At 39.2% G+C, this 14,402-nt stretch overlaps 2 protein-coding genes across 2 annotated transcripts; one reads left to right on the plus strand and one right to left on the minus strand.

The window, feature by feature from the left end:
* Positions 1-1,928: 1,928 nt before the first annotated feature.
* On the plus strand, positions 1,929-4,568 carry LOC116002052 (dihydrolipoyl dehydrogenase 1, mitochondrial-like). Its single transcript, XM_031242056.1, has 2 exons — positions 1,929-2,282; positions 3,174-4,568. Exons 1-2 carry the CDS (start codon positions 2,028-2,030, stop codon positions 4,356-4,358), a joined length of 1,440 nt encoding a protein of 479 aa, XP_031097916.1. The 5' UTR covers positions 1,929-2,027; the 3' UTR covers positions 4,359-4,568.
* A 6,577-nt stretch (positions 4,569-11,145) lies between these two features.
* Positions 11,146-12,384, minus strand: LOC116001433. The gene has a single exon (XM_031241312.1). The coding sequence runs from the start codon at positions 12,382-12,384 to the stop codon at positions 11,146-11,148; it is 1,239 nt and encodes a 412-aa protein (XP_031097172.1).
* Positions 12,385-14,402: the final 2,018 nt, after the last annotated feature.

A 14,402-nucleotide genomic window follows, 5' to 3' on the forward strand; every position in this document is an offset into this window, starting at 1 on the left:
TTTTTTTTTCATCTAGCATTTTTCACAGGTTACCAAGTTACTATGATGACATGGCATAGGTAATTAGCTTATGTGAATCTTCTTTTTAAGTCAACACAAAATTTGTAAGTAAACCCCAAAAATCAACGCCAGACGCTGCCCCTCCCCTGTGCCTTCACCCGGATCAGTGCTCACTAGACCAAATCACCACAGCCCTTCCACAATCCACTGCTCCTCCCCTCGCTTGCGGCAGCGTGCGCCGAGCTCGCCGACGACCTGCCTAGGGGTGACCGTGGTTCATTCCGGTTTGGAACCGCCGGTTCACGGTTCCAAGGTTACACAAACCAGAACCGGAACCTTATATAAAGGTTCCGGTTCCGGTTCAATCAGAATTTTTTTAGTATATATAATTATATATAATATGTTTTGTTATTATAAAAACATATTATAAATTTTTTTAATTATTATTTTTGCTACTGCCTACTGGCAGTAGCTAAATATAATTTTTTTTTTAATATATATATTTAGCTACTGCCAGTAGCTAAATGCCTAAATATAAGAATTATTATTATTATTATTTTACGGTTCGAGTACGGGTTGTTGGGCTGGAAAAGGTTTAGAAGAAAACAAAAAAAATTAAAAAAAAATAAATAAATAAAAAATTCCAAGTCAGTATAGATTATCTATAACTTGTAGGTAACCTGTAAAAATTGCTAGATGAAAAAAAATTAATAGTTTGTGTATCGAAATGGACGTTATGAAAGTTTAAGGTGTGGCCTGAATAACCAATATAGTGCATGGTGTGGGGTGACACTTTAGCCTACTTTATTTATTTGGGTTTGAATTTATTTATTTAAATTTATTTTATTATGTTTTTGTATTTACAAAATTGAAAATAAATGAATTTTTTAGTGTATTACAGCATAAAAAATAAATAATTTTATTTTACAATTCTACTTTAATATAAAAACATAATACCTTATTAAAATGCAAATTAAAAATTGTTTGTGGTTTTTAGTATGTCATAACTTTATTCATAGCTTCACGGCCTCATCTGAGCGTCACGGCCGACGCCGAGGGGTTCAGCCGAGGCCTCGGCCGTGACGCTCAGTCGAGGCCGACCTTGACCGAGTCAAGGTCAGCCCGTGGCCGAGGATTGACCTCGACCACGTGCGGTTAGCCCGTGGCCGAGGGCTGGCCCCGGCCACGCGGCTAACCCCGGGTCCATGTGCCCGCTCCGGTTCCAGTCAGCCCCGTCCGTGCTCCGCATCCGGTCCTAATTATTCCATCATCAGTCCCCCAATCTCTAAGTTGCGAGACTTCGACAACGAAAGAGAGTAAACACGAACTCTTTATAGGCTCCAGCGTCAGGTTGAGTCAGAGTCCGTCTCTGTCAGAGTTTCCATTGCGTTTGGAGACTTACCCGCGGGTAAAATCTTATCTCTGAAATTATCCTTATCTGTCCAAGAGTCCAACCCCTACACAACCCTTATAACAATGCTATAAATACTACCAAACTATCCCATCATTTTCACCATCACATCATCTTTTTTATCCCAAGATTTTGAATTTTGAATTTTCTCCCATTCTCCTCCTTTCACCCTCTATATAAACGCTATGTGGACCATGATCCACTGTATAACATCATCAATATATTAGTATTTGCCTTCCTTCAAAAATTTATTTTTAATTATAATAAAAAATTGAGAGCTTGACGAAGGTCCAAGAAAGTCAAACGGCACCTTATACAAAAGGAAAATTGTAGATGTGTTCGAATGGCAAATAATTAACTTAAATCAAAGTTGCAATAAGTGGGCCGGACTGATGGTCCAAATTAGCCATATCAGCCGTGGGCTGGCTGTTTTTGAGGCCCAACTTCTGGTAAGAAAAGAGGGAATGTCACACCGTTGAGAGTTTGTTTGTTTGTTTGTGAATTGTGATTAGTGGGGGTATATCCACGTACGTACTGTCCTCTCTTTTCTTCCCTCCCGCGTTACAGTTTACACAGCTAGCTCTCAGCAACCGCTCGTCGTCTCTGCTCTCTGTCAATGGCAATGGCTAGACGGACCCTGCTCTCGTCGAAGAATCTCTACTACAACAGCTCCAAGTACTACTCCTTCTCCTTGAACAGAGGATTCGCGTCGGGATCTGATGAGGAGAACGACGTCGTTGTCATCGGCGGTGGCCCCGCAGGCTATGTCGCCGCCATCAAGGCGGCTCAGCTGGGCCTCAAGACCACCTGCATCGACAAGCGCGGAACCCTAGGTGGAACCTCCGTTAACGTTGGTTCTATTCCTTCTAAGGTAGTGCCCGTGTCTCTCTCTCTCCTTTTAATATTCAATTTTCATGTTTTCCTTACCATTTTTTCTTAAGTTTTAATTAAGTTTCTTAGATCTAGTGGGAAATGATACAACTCTGCTCCTGGAATTGCACTAGCTGTTTGTTTTTTTTTCAATGTTTATGTGTTCTCATATTCCAACAGGCGTTACACCATTCCTCACAAATGCACCATGAAGCTACACACTCATTTGCCAACCATGGTCTGGAGTTTTCTTCTCTTAAGTTTAATTTACCTACCATGATGGCCCATGACATAATACTTGCTGTTTATGGCTCGTTTTTTTCGTGTTGATCTTAAGTAAATTTCTTTTTTTCCGAGTTTTCTCCTGGTGATCATTCCTGATGTAGAAATATGTAGGTTGCTGCTGCTTATTTTTCACGCACTAACATGGTGCAGTCTATACTTTGTCCTTTTTGAAACTCCAGAACCTAACTCACCTATTTTATTAAATTTTAGTGCTACTTTTTCAATTGACCTGTTCAATTGTATGTAAAGATCATACAAGGAGATGGGGTTCACATTACTTAATTTCTTATCTAGTCTTATTAGAATATTTGTTTTCTGCTTTTTATTCTCTTAATTCTGTGGATGTGTTGGGTTTAGGGTAAGGAACTACCACATCAAATTTTATTTATCTGACAGGAAAATTTGCCATATAGCATATTCAAGTAAAATTTGTGGGTAAACACTATCAAGTATGCATTTCTACCTATCTAACTGGGAACTGTTAATGCTAGAATTATTGTTATTATTCTGGTTGCTTGTTACATATTAATCCAACTTTTTATTCTTTTTTCTTTTTTTTTTTTCAATTTTTATGTGTATTGGCCTAATGCTCTTCTGTTGTACTCAGACATTACTGCACCACTCACACCTGTACCATGAAGCTACACACTCATCTGCCAATTGGTTTAAGTTTCCTTCTGTTGAGGTTGATTTACCTGCCTTGATGGCCCAAAAAGATGAAGTTGTGTCTGACTTAACAAAAGGTATTGAGGGTCTATTCAAAAAGAACAAAGTGAACTATGTCAAGGGATATGGTAAGTTCCTCTCACCTTCAGAAATTAAGGTGGACACTATTGATGGAGGTGAAACTGTTGTCAAAGGGAAAAATATTATAATTGCCACTGGTTCTGATGTCAAAGGTCTTCCTGGGATAACCATTGATGAGGACAAAATTGTATCATCTACTGGCGCTTTAGCATTAAAGAAAATTCCTAAGAAGCTAGTGGTCATTGGAGCTGGGGGGTATATTGGACTGGAAATCGGCTGTATCTGGGGCCGACTTGGCTCAGAGGTCACTATTGTTGAATTTGCACCTCAAATTGTTCCTAGCATGGATGGTGAAGTTCGCAGACAATTTCAGCGCACCCTCGAGAAGCAGAAGATGAAATTTATGCTTAAGACTAAGGTGCTCTCAGTTGACAATTCAGGTGATGGTGTTAAGCTGACACTTGAACCGGCAGCTGGTGGTGATCAGACTGTTCTTGAAGGTGATGTGGTCCTTGTTTCTGCTGGTAGAACTCCATTTACTGTAGGGCTTCAATTGGACAAAATAGGAGTTGAAACTGACAAGGTTGGCAGAATCTTAGTTAATGAAAGCTTTGCCACTACTGTACCTGGGGTCTATGCAATTGGTGATGTTATTCCAGGGCCTATGTTGGCTCACAAGGCAATGAAAGATGGTGTCGCATGTGTGGAATGCATTGCAGGCAAGGAAGGCCACTTGGACTATGATATGTGTCCAGTGGTTGTGTACACACACCCTGAGGTGGCCTCAGTAGGAAAAACCGAGGAACAAGTGAAGGCACTTGGAGTCAGTTATAGTGTTCGGAAGTCCCCTTTGGTTACAAATCTCAGCAGGGCCAAGGCAATTTATTACGCTGAGGGGTTACTCAAGATCCTCGCTGAGAAGGAAACCGACAAAATATTGGGTGTCCACATCATGGCACCAAATGCAGGAGACCTCATCCACGAGGCCTTGAAGGCATTGCAGCTTGGAACATCCGGCGAGGACCTCGCTCGTGCATGGTTTTGACCATCCAATAGTCAGCGATTAAAGAAGCTGACATGGTCACTTTTGAAAAGAATTCACATTTAGAAGGTTGATGATATTTTGTCATGGGGGTTTTGAAATGACATTTAGCACACTTTTTGCAGGTGGTTGAACACTACTTTTTTTTGGGATTAAAAGTACTCTCTGTTAATATGAGTTGGTTTACAATTTTATGGTGATTTTTCTTTTTCATCCAATTTTGAATAATCTTTTTTCCATGCATGGGGAGTATTTATATATGCTAGTATATTAGTGGTGTCTCTACAGTATACTAGTAATTCTCCCGTGAAATATTATAAGTATTGTTGTTATGTTATATTGTAAAAACTATTAGGTAAATAAGTTAAGATATGTTAAATTAATTATAATTGGTGTATAAATTAATAGACAAATTATATTAAATATATAACTTCATTAAGAGATCAATAAAAATGAATTAAAAGTTTATCTTCAAAAAAAAATGAATTAAAAGTTACAAATCATTTAAAACTTCTTAGTAAACTAGTTTTATACGTGCATTGCGCGAATGGGTTAATGCCCAATGTTTATATTTAAATAAATATTTAAAAGTATATCAAAGCAAGATTATATAGGAGAAGTTTATACATGGGTAATTGAATGTCGAATTTTTTTTATTTAAATATCTAACTCAAAGTATATGAATCCAAGATAATATAGAAAATTCATTATAATTATTACTAAAATAAATGTTTGCAACCTCGTAAAATCGATAGTCTAAATATTTGGTTTAAAAATGATAGTCTAAATAAATACTAATTTTAATTTGAATTTTTCTAAGTGATTCTTAATTCTCTTTTGAGTAACATTGTCATTGTCTTTATCTTTACTATTTGTTCTCTTCCTTTTTGTTGGTAGTGTGTTATTTGCAATTCGAATATTGTTGGTAGCATAGATGACAACGTCATGCAATGAGATTATGATATAGGAGCTATGGACTTTCCTTTAGGTATTCTACTTGGGGTTCATTTGGTTCAACCATTATTGTTGAATGAGTTATTGTGGATAATTAAATCTCTAGTTTAAGAAAAAAGATTAAATAAATTAATAAAAATTTGAAAATTTAAAATATTATGTATTCCAAAGATATTAAAAAGTAGTTTCTCGCTTCAATTTGCTGGGTAATGGGTTATTTGAGTACTTTCATTGTCAACAAATCCCCCAAGTAATTAATATGATTGGTTTCAAATTATTCTTTTTTATTTTTTTCATGGTATTAAAGAAATACATATGCATCATTTTTTTGTGTAACTACTAATTTATTTAATTTAATTCAATAAGAGTAAAATAGAGTGATTCCACTTCAATTTGTTGGGTTATTATTTGAGTACTCTCTTTGTCAACCAATCCCCAAGTAGTTAATATAATTAGCTTCAAATTATTTTAAAAATTTTTTTCATAGTATTAATAAAATATTTGGTAAATAAATATATAACATTATTTTGTACTATAACTTTGATATTTAATTACAATATATTGTAAAAATAAGATAATGGACAATGTAATGAATATCAATTGATAAATTTGAATGTAAAGAATCTTTGCATGAGAGAAAATAAAGCAATATAACTAATGAAATTATTTCTCTTATTTAATTTAATTTTTTGATAATGAATAATTTTTTCAAATAAAGGTATTGTAGATACATAATTCTAAATTAAAGAAAATACATATGTATTCTTTTTTGTTGTAGCTACTAATTTATTTAATTTAATAAGAGTAAAATAGAGTGAAAAACTTAATTATGTCAAATTTGGTTGAGATGAGGTTCGAACCTAAGACCTTTCTTATAGAAATTAATGGGGAAGTTAAAAGTTAACGGAATATTAACAGAGAAGAGAATATTTAACGGAAAACTTAACGGAAAATCATAAAAGTAAGGTTAAATTAGGTAATCTCTATGAATAATATTAATCGGAATTATCTTAGCCATCTATTTGATTAAATAATTCATCTGAACCATCCATTTGATTACCGCCATTTTTTCTACCCATTTTAGGTCTAACTCTCTTTGGCTCTTATTAGTATAGTAGATATTAGTAGTTGAAGTACAAATTTATTTATTTATTATTTTTTTTTTTTACATAGGAGGGGGGTAACCCATATACAATAGATCTTTAACAACGATTATACAAGAATCTCCAGGTTGGGCAGCCTAGCCTATCCAGTTCCAACAGATTCGCCACTTCTAGCGGTGGTTGTGACAAAGCATGAAATCCTTTAGGGAAGTATCTAGATGATTTAGCCAGTTGGTCGGCTACTGCATTAATTTCCCGAGGAACTGCCACCAATCTCCAGGACTCCACCCCGCGGAGTTCGTTTTTGCATGCCTTCAGAATATTATGAATTGGTGAGCCCGCAACTGGACTGTCCCTGAATGCGTCTACCAATTGCGTTGAGTCCCCTTCTAGGATTATGTTTCTGAAACCCATGAACTTGGCTGATTGTATGCTCTTCAACAGCCCCCATGCCTCTGCTTGTAGTGGGGGACAGTATCCTACATTGTTTATGAACCCTCCTAGCCATGCTCCTGCAGTATTTCTTATTACGCCGCCACATCCAGCCAGTTTGGATGAGTAAACTGAGGACCCATCGAAGTTGATCTTTACTGTCCCTTCCTCTGGTTTCTCCCAGCCTCTGCTTACCCAGTTTGGTGACGATGTCGACCTTTGATTTTTGTCGTTGGCGAAAGCATATTCCATTTGTTCTTTCTGCAGACTAATCCAACTCCTTTTGGTTTGAAGGTTCTGGATAGTGTTGGAGAAAATAGCCTCGTTTCTCCATTTCCATATCCACCAAAGAGTTATTGCAAAGAGTACATTATCCTCTTGCGGATTGTGACCTTTCCCCTTGGATGCCAACCCTTTATCTATCCAGTTGCGAAAAGATAAAAGTCTACATTCTGCATGTAGCTTAGGGAGGATCATTCTCCATACTTCGTCCGCTGCTTTGCACTTTCGCAGAGCATGATCTATGTCTTCCGCCTGTCCACTGCATAGCCAACATTCGTCCGAGGTTGTCAAGCCTCTTCTCGCTCTCATGGCATTTGTTAGCAGTCTCTCATGACGGGTTAACCATAAGAACACTTTGATTCTGCTTGATGTCTTGAGTTTCCATATGGCGTTCCATTTGGTTGCCTCCGGAGCCTCCGCCCCTCCGATGTACAGATTATATGCAGACCGTACAGAAAACGTACCTGTCTTATCGTTTCTCCAACCTATTAGATCCTCTGATTCATCAACTTCGTCGATCATGAATGCTGATAGTTCATCCAGAGTATTCGTCGGAAGGAACTGATGCAGTAGATTCCAATCCCATCCACTTCCGGTTCTCCAGTATTTATCGACTGTCTTGTGGATTTCAGTTCCTGGGATGATCCCCGTGGCCTCATTGACAAGGGGTGATTGTCTAAGCCAACTGTCTAACCAGAATTTCGTATGTTTTCCACTTCTGATTCGTTTGATCAGTCCGTTTTGAAGCATTGGAACTGCTCTAAGTATCCCTTTCTATGTATTTGACATGTTTTGTCTTGGCTGCCATGCCGTGCAGTCCGTCTTTGCAATATTGTACTTTGATCTCAGTACCTGGATCCATAGACCTTCATCCTCGTGCATAAGACGCCAACCGAGCTTTGCCAGAAATGCCTCATTCATTGATTCTAATCTGCGGACTCCTAAACCCCCTTCTTCTTTGCTCTTTGATAATATTTCCCATTTGACCAAATGACTCTTCCTTTGGTTCGGCAAGCTACCCCATAAAAAACTTCGAATCAGGCTTTCAATCTTTACAACCACTCCTTTGGGCAGTAGTGTAGTCTGCATCGTGTAGTATGGAATGGATGATAGTACTGACTGGGCTAGTGTTAGTCTGCCTGCCATTGATAGCGTTCTCGACTTCCAGCCCATAAGTTTTTGCTATACCCTTTCTATAAGCCCTGAATATGTGTCTTTCTTAAGGCGTCCATGGATCGACAGGACCCCTAGGTATCTCCCCATGTCTTCGACTCTGGGTATCCCCGTTAAGTCCCTTATACTCTGTTGGATCCCTTCCGGTGTATTCTTGGAGAAGAATATTGAGGATTTTTGTGCGTTGATCGTTTGCCCTGACTGGTCGCAGAAGGTTCTTAAACAGTTGGTCATTTCTTGTGCCTGCTCCTCAGTGGCCTCCCCGAACAATACCATGTCATCTGCAAAAAACAAGTGGGACAAGTTAGGTCCGGTTCTGTTAAGCCTGATACCCTTCCATCTACCTTCTTCTACTGAGTTGTTTATTAAATGACTTAGCCTTTCTATACAAAGAACAAAAATTAAGGGTGAGATGGGGTCTCCCTGTCTAATTCCCCTTCTTGGTTGAAACCACTCTGATGTGTGCCCTTCCCAATTGATTGACAATCTTGCTGAGGTTATGCACTCCATTATATTTCTTGTCCATGTTGCATTCAATCCTACTTCAGTTAAGGTATCCCTTATGAAACTCCAATCCAGTTTGTCATAAGCCTTTTCCAAGTCCACCTTCATAACCATCCACCCAACTTTCGCTTTCCTTGTCCTCATTGAGTTTAGGACCTCTTGAAAGATGATTATGTTGTCCGATATCTGTCTCCCGGGTACAAAACTGGTCTGGTTTGGTCCTACTAACTTCTTTGACGCTTCTTTCAACCTTGATGTCATAGCCTTTGTAATTATCTTGTATAATATGTTACATAGGCCTATCGGTCTTAGCTGTTTAACCGATTCGGGGCTGGGCACTTTGGGCAGAAGTGTTATGACCGTTTCATTGCAGCCTGGGGGAAGCTTTCCTTCTGCGAAGAAATCCAATGCAAACTTGACTATGCTTTCATCGATAATATCCCACGCTTTTTGGTAAAAGCCTGCTGTGAAACCATCTGGGCCGGGAGCCTTGTAAGGGTCCATGTCAAACAAGGCTTGCTTGATCTCCATTGGTTCAAACTGTATGTTCACTTCCTGCCAATCATCAGCTTGTAGAGTAGGAAACCTCCCATGTAATGTGTTTTGGGGATTTACCACCTAGTTTTCAGCGAAGAAGGTAACAAAATGGTTCAGAATGTGGCTTCTCACTTGGTGATCACTCGTAATTTGGAGCCCTTCTTCTGTGATCATGCTCCTTATCTTTGTTCTGCTGCTCTTTATTGTAGTTGCTAGATGGAAATATCTTGTATTACGATCCCCAGACCTTATCCATTCCTCCCTTGATCTTTGGAACCATAGAAGTTCTTCTTGTTGAAGTGTAATTTCCAGTTCTCTTCTTAGATTTTTGTCTAGGCTTAACAGGTTTTGGCTTACTTGGTGGGCTAAGCTTATTTGCACTCATTTTATTCTAGCCAGTAGTTGTTTTTTCCTATGAAACACGTTACCGAACACATTCCTATTCCAAGACAGTAGTTCCTTTGCCATTACTTTTTTATTCTCTTCAACACTCTTTTCCGGCTTCCATGCTTGCTGCACACACCTCAAAAAATCCTTATGAGTTGTCCATATAAAGTTGAATCTGAACTTCCTATTCCATCAAAAGTCACAATGGGGTTAGTTGTTATAAGCAAAGGTGCATGATCAGAATTGATGATCGGGAGGTGCTCTATCTTCGTATTTGGGAAACTCAATTTCATATCCTCGTTTCCAAACGCTCTGTCAAGTCTCGCCGCTTTGTAATGTGCTGTGTTTTCTCCCCGCCTCCAGGTAAATTTAGGACCCTCGAAACCAAGATCCACTAGCCCTTCTCTAAAAATCCATTCTACGAAATCGACACTTCTAGTATTGTTGAAACAGCCTGGGTTGCTCACTTCTTCCCTACTTGTAACCGCATTGAAGTCACCACAAATTAACCAACATTGCTGAGTTCTCATATTCTCTGAGGATAGATCGGCAAACAATATCCTTCTTAGTGATTTGTTTGGGCTGCCATACACCACTGTAAACGTCAATTGTGTTAACAGACCTTCCTGAACCTGCAAGTTAATAAATTGTGGGTGAGTATTTATGATTTCTATTTTTAATGAGGCCTTTCAGAGTACCCAAATTCCCCCAGAAAACCCTACAGCTTCTACTCGGACTCATTCATCAAAACCCAACTTTTTGCATATAGAGTTAGCGTGTGAGCCCGATACTTTCGGCTCAATCAGACAAACAACGTCGGGCGTATGATCCCGACAAAATTGCTTCAGGGTGCGCCGGAACTCATTAGAGGCAGCACCCTGACAATTCCATGATAGACATATCATTAAATAACAACAAGCGCAAACACGCAGCGCTCAGGAGCGCTCAAGACCTTCCATCGCCTCATCCCCAGGGTCCAATTGACCCACATCATCAGCAAAACCCGCCTCTGGTATCTGTGGTATGTTTTCAAACAACCTAGGGATATCAGGGGGGTCACCTAATAGTTCATAATCCATATCCATTCGGCAGGACGACTCCGGTCTGTCGTTTACATGGTAAACCACAGAACTGGAAATTCGTCCCCCGCGATTGGGACCTCTTACCACTGTGTGTTCGGATTCTGCTGCAGCCCTTCTTGGTTGAGCCCCTCTTCCGCCTCTATTCCTGGCAATTCCTCTGCCCCCGGTGTTTAATTGAACTCCACCGGCTGCCCTCTCTTTCGTGTACGTCTGCATCTCTGTTTGGTGGAGATTCTCGCTTTGCCTTCTCTGCCGGTACTGATCTTGATTGGTACGAATATTCGGGAGTGATTGTTGCACATTCTGGATCATTGGTGTGGTGGTCATGTCTTCCAGTTAGAGCTCATTTCCATTGTTATCCAGATCTTCTAATACAGCATATCGAGATTGAAATTGAGGACCTCCTGCCCCAGCAGCCTGTGATTGAACATGGTTTCTGTTGCCCGTGTTCGGAGCACGAGCTCCGTCCCTACGATATCCCTTTCTTTCCTTCCTGGCGACTAACATCCACTCCCCGAAGTTCTTACTAAAGTCTCGTACCGGCTTTGTATATTGATACTTGGGCTGTTCTTTGCCTTTTGTTTGGGTTTTATCATTCTGCTCTTGGTCCGTTTGTGCCTCCGCCCCTTTACCTTCTTCGTTTAGGTTTTGACCCCCGCATTGATCTTTCTTATGGCCATACATGCCGCATTTGAAGCATACCATCTGAATTCCTTCGTACTCGATCGGGACTACTTCGCCTTCTAATGTGAACTTGGACAGTAAACGCCTGGAAAGATCTAATTCGACACAGACCCTTGCGAACTTTCCAATTGAAACCAGACTAGTTGTAGTGTCCGTTTTTACCGGCCGGGCTATGTTCATACCGATCTTCTTCAAGAAATCCTCTTCAAAGTATTCAATTGGGAGCGCAGGGAATCTTACCCAAACCAGCAGTTTGTCCAATTTGTTGGTGTGCGGAAATAAATTAGGACGCCATTCTTGCACAGTTAGATAGTGCCCTAGGATGATCCACGGCCCTTCGAATTTGGCGAACTCATAATCTCTTAGGCTTTCGAATCTTGCCAGGAAGAATTCTTGATCAATTGCGATAAGGTCGAAACTTGCTTCAGGCTTCCATAGCTTCTGGAGTCTCTGTAACAGGAACGAGTAACCTATTTTTCGACCAAGAACCTTGATTATTAGCGTTCTTCTCCATGGGCGCCTTAATCGTTCCTTCTCTTCTTTGGTGACCGTAATTACCGGGCAATTAGGGTCCGATTCCCCTACCTCCATCGATTCTTCGTCTGAAACCTCCACGTCGTCCAATCTTGTGGCGTTCTCTTTTCTTCCCCACATGTTGCTTGGTGTTTCTACCGGTGTTCTCCACTGGGCGGAACCCGGCGACATTAAGCCGGCCGAAGCAGAGGCTCCTTGGACCCCTTCGTTGAAAGACCATGTCATCGTCTGCTCCGCCATTGCACGGTTTCTTTTCGTTTTCTTGGTGCTTCTTTTCAGCAGATCCTCATCTTCTGGTGACCGAGGGGTCGCCGTCGATGGGTTTTCTTCAGACAACGTCTCCGTCAGTTGCTCCATAGTACAAATTTTATTTGAGTCACTACAAATTAATTATTGGTCATATTTTTAAAAAAAATGATAGAACCAAGCATTACTAATCAAAATTCGTTGCAAAATATATTTTTCCTTATGGTGTGTTTAGAAACCCGGAAAATGATTTCTGAACAGTGTTTGGTAAGTGATGGAAATTAAAAGCAAAGTCAATGGAAAATGAGCTTTAGTCAACGAAAAATGCACCCATTTTCTTGGAAAATGACTTCCCCTTCTTTTTTTTGGGAAGTCATTTTCCGGATTCCACCCTCTCCTGTTGGGCCTGGGGAAGAGTTTGAGAGTTTTCTGCTTCAGCCACAGAGTCTCCTGCTTCAACCACCGTAGTCCGTCGCAACCAAGTTTGCTTGTGGCTCCTGCTTCAACCACCGTCGTCCGTCGCAACCAAGTTTGCTTGTGGCTCCTGCTTCAACCACCGTCGTCCGTCGCAACCAAGTTTGCCTATTGCCGCCTTTGCAACCAAGTTTGCCGCGACCGGTTTCCAAATCTACCCGTCGCATTATTCTTTATCTTCATCCTCTTTTGTGGTCTCAAAAAGTGTGATCCATCTTTAAATTTGATGCGATTAATGTTTGAATACTATCAGCCATGGAAAATAATTACTTTGCTATAAATATATATTAATTGACAGTGTGTGAGAGGGTTTTGTGTGGTTGGAGTTTACAGAGATAGCAGCGGCAGGGTTGATATATAATTGGTTTTATAAGAGGTGGGGAAGGTTAATTACATGAAAAGCTTCAAGGTGGAATAATTCTTAAACGTAATATAATGTGGTGATGGATGCATTTCGTTGTGAGAAATTAAACTAAGAGTACAGCTCATATTCTGTGCTTGGCTTGCTCACAAGTCACAACTAAATCTTGTAGGTGAAATAGTTGTGAAAATGTGAATCACATGGAATTCCTCGTGAGCCACAAGAATCATGCTTATAGGGCGTGTGGTTGGAGGGAGGGAATTAGGTGGAAAAGAAATTTTAATTTCATGGGAGATTAATAATGCATGAATAAAGTAGTAATTTAAATTCCAGTGTTTGGTTTACAGGAATATAGTTACTAAGAAAGGAATAAGTAGCCTAAAGTCCAAAACGTTCATATTTGTTATTGTTGTTATTATCGTAAATCCTAAATAACCAAATTAAATTAAAATTTTGCTTATAAATAAACTCTAAAATTGCATAACGAAACCACTAAAATATATAGGGAAAATGATCAGACCTTCGAACTATAGTTGAAAAGTCCATTAGTCCTCTAAGCTTTTTTAAATGTGCAATTACACCTATCAACAATTCATTTTTATGCAATGAGGCCCAAGAACCAATTAATGACCTTTTATCACAAGTCATTAGGGTTTCATGTCACATCCGACGAAATTTCAGGCAAAAAAGTGACTGTGTTACGGAAAAGGCGACCACAGTGGTTTCCTGTGTTGTCCGAAATTCTTCAAGAGTTGGGTTTAAAGAATGGTGGCCGAAAAATTTATGATCGGTTGTTTCAGGTGAACAACCAGTCATCTGGGTTTAAATGTATCAAAATGACAAATTCGTGTGTTTAATTAACCTTTTTGAATATTCGAGGGTTTAATTGTACTTTTAGGTAATGTTTGGATGCTTATTTGACTTTTTTCTCTAATTAAAAAAATATTTCAACATTAGTATAATTAAACTAGTGTGTGGAAAATGAAACAAAAAACAAAGCTAATGCAATAATAATGTATATAGTCAAATGAAACTGTACTAGAATTATACTTTAGTATTTATATAATGAAACTAGTATTTAAAAAATGAAATTGAAAAATAGAACAACGTTATCAAATGAAACTGAACTACTGAAGTATAATTAAAATGATACATACTTCATGGTACATGGCTCCATGCTGCTACATAGACCATACTCCACAATAAAATTTGCCTCCAAGATATAATTTGGCTAAGCCAAATAACTTGGTTATCAAAAAATAAATAAACGCTTGTCAAAAAAAAAAAAAAAAAA

Source organism: Ipomoea triloba, chromosome 13 (genome assembly GCF_003576645.1).
Source record: "Ipomoea triloba cultivar NCNSP0323 chromosome 13, ASM357664v1".
NCBI lineage: Eukaryota > Viridiplantae > Streptophyta > Magnoliopsida > Solanales > Convolvulaceae > Ipomoea > Ipomoea triloba.

Excerpts from the sequence above, each read along its gene's own strand:
- LOC116002052 (XM_031242056.1), top strand. The coding sequence starts at position 2,028 with ATGGCAATGGCTAGACGGACCCTGCTCTCGTCGAAGAATCTCTACTAC. Across the intron at positions 2,283-3,173 it reads TTGGTTCTATTCCTTCTAAG|ACATTACTGCACCACTCACA; the intron begins GTAGTGCCCGTG and ends TGTTGTACTCAG.
- LOC116001433 (XM_031241312.1), bottom strand. The coding sequence starts at position 12,384 with ATGGAGCAACTGACGGAGACGTTGTCTGAAGAAAACCCATCGACGGCG.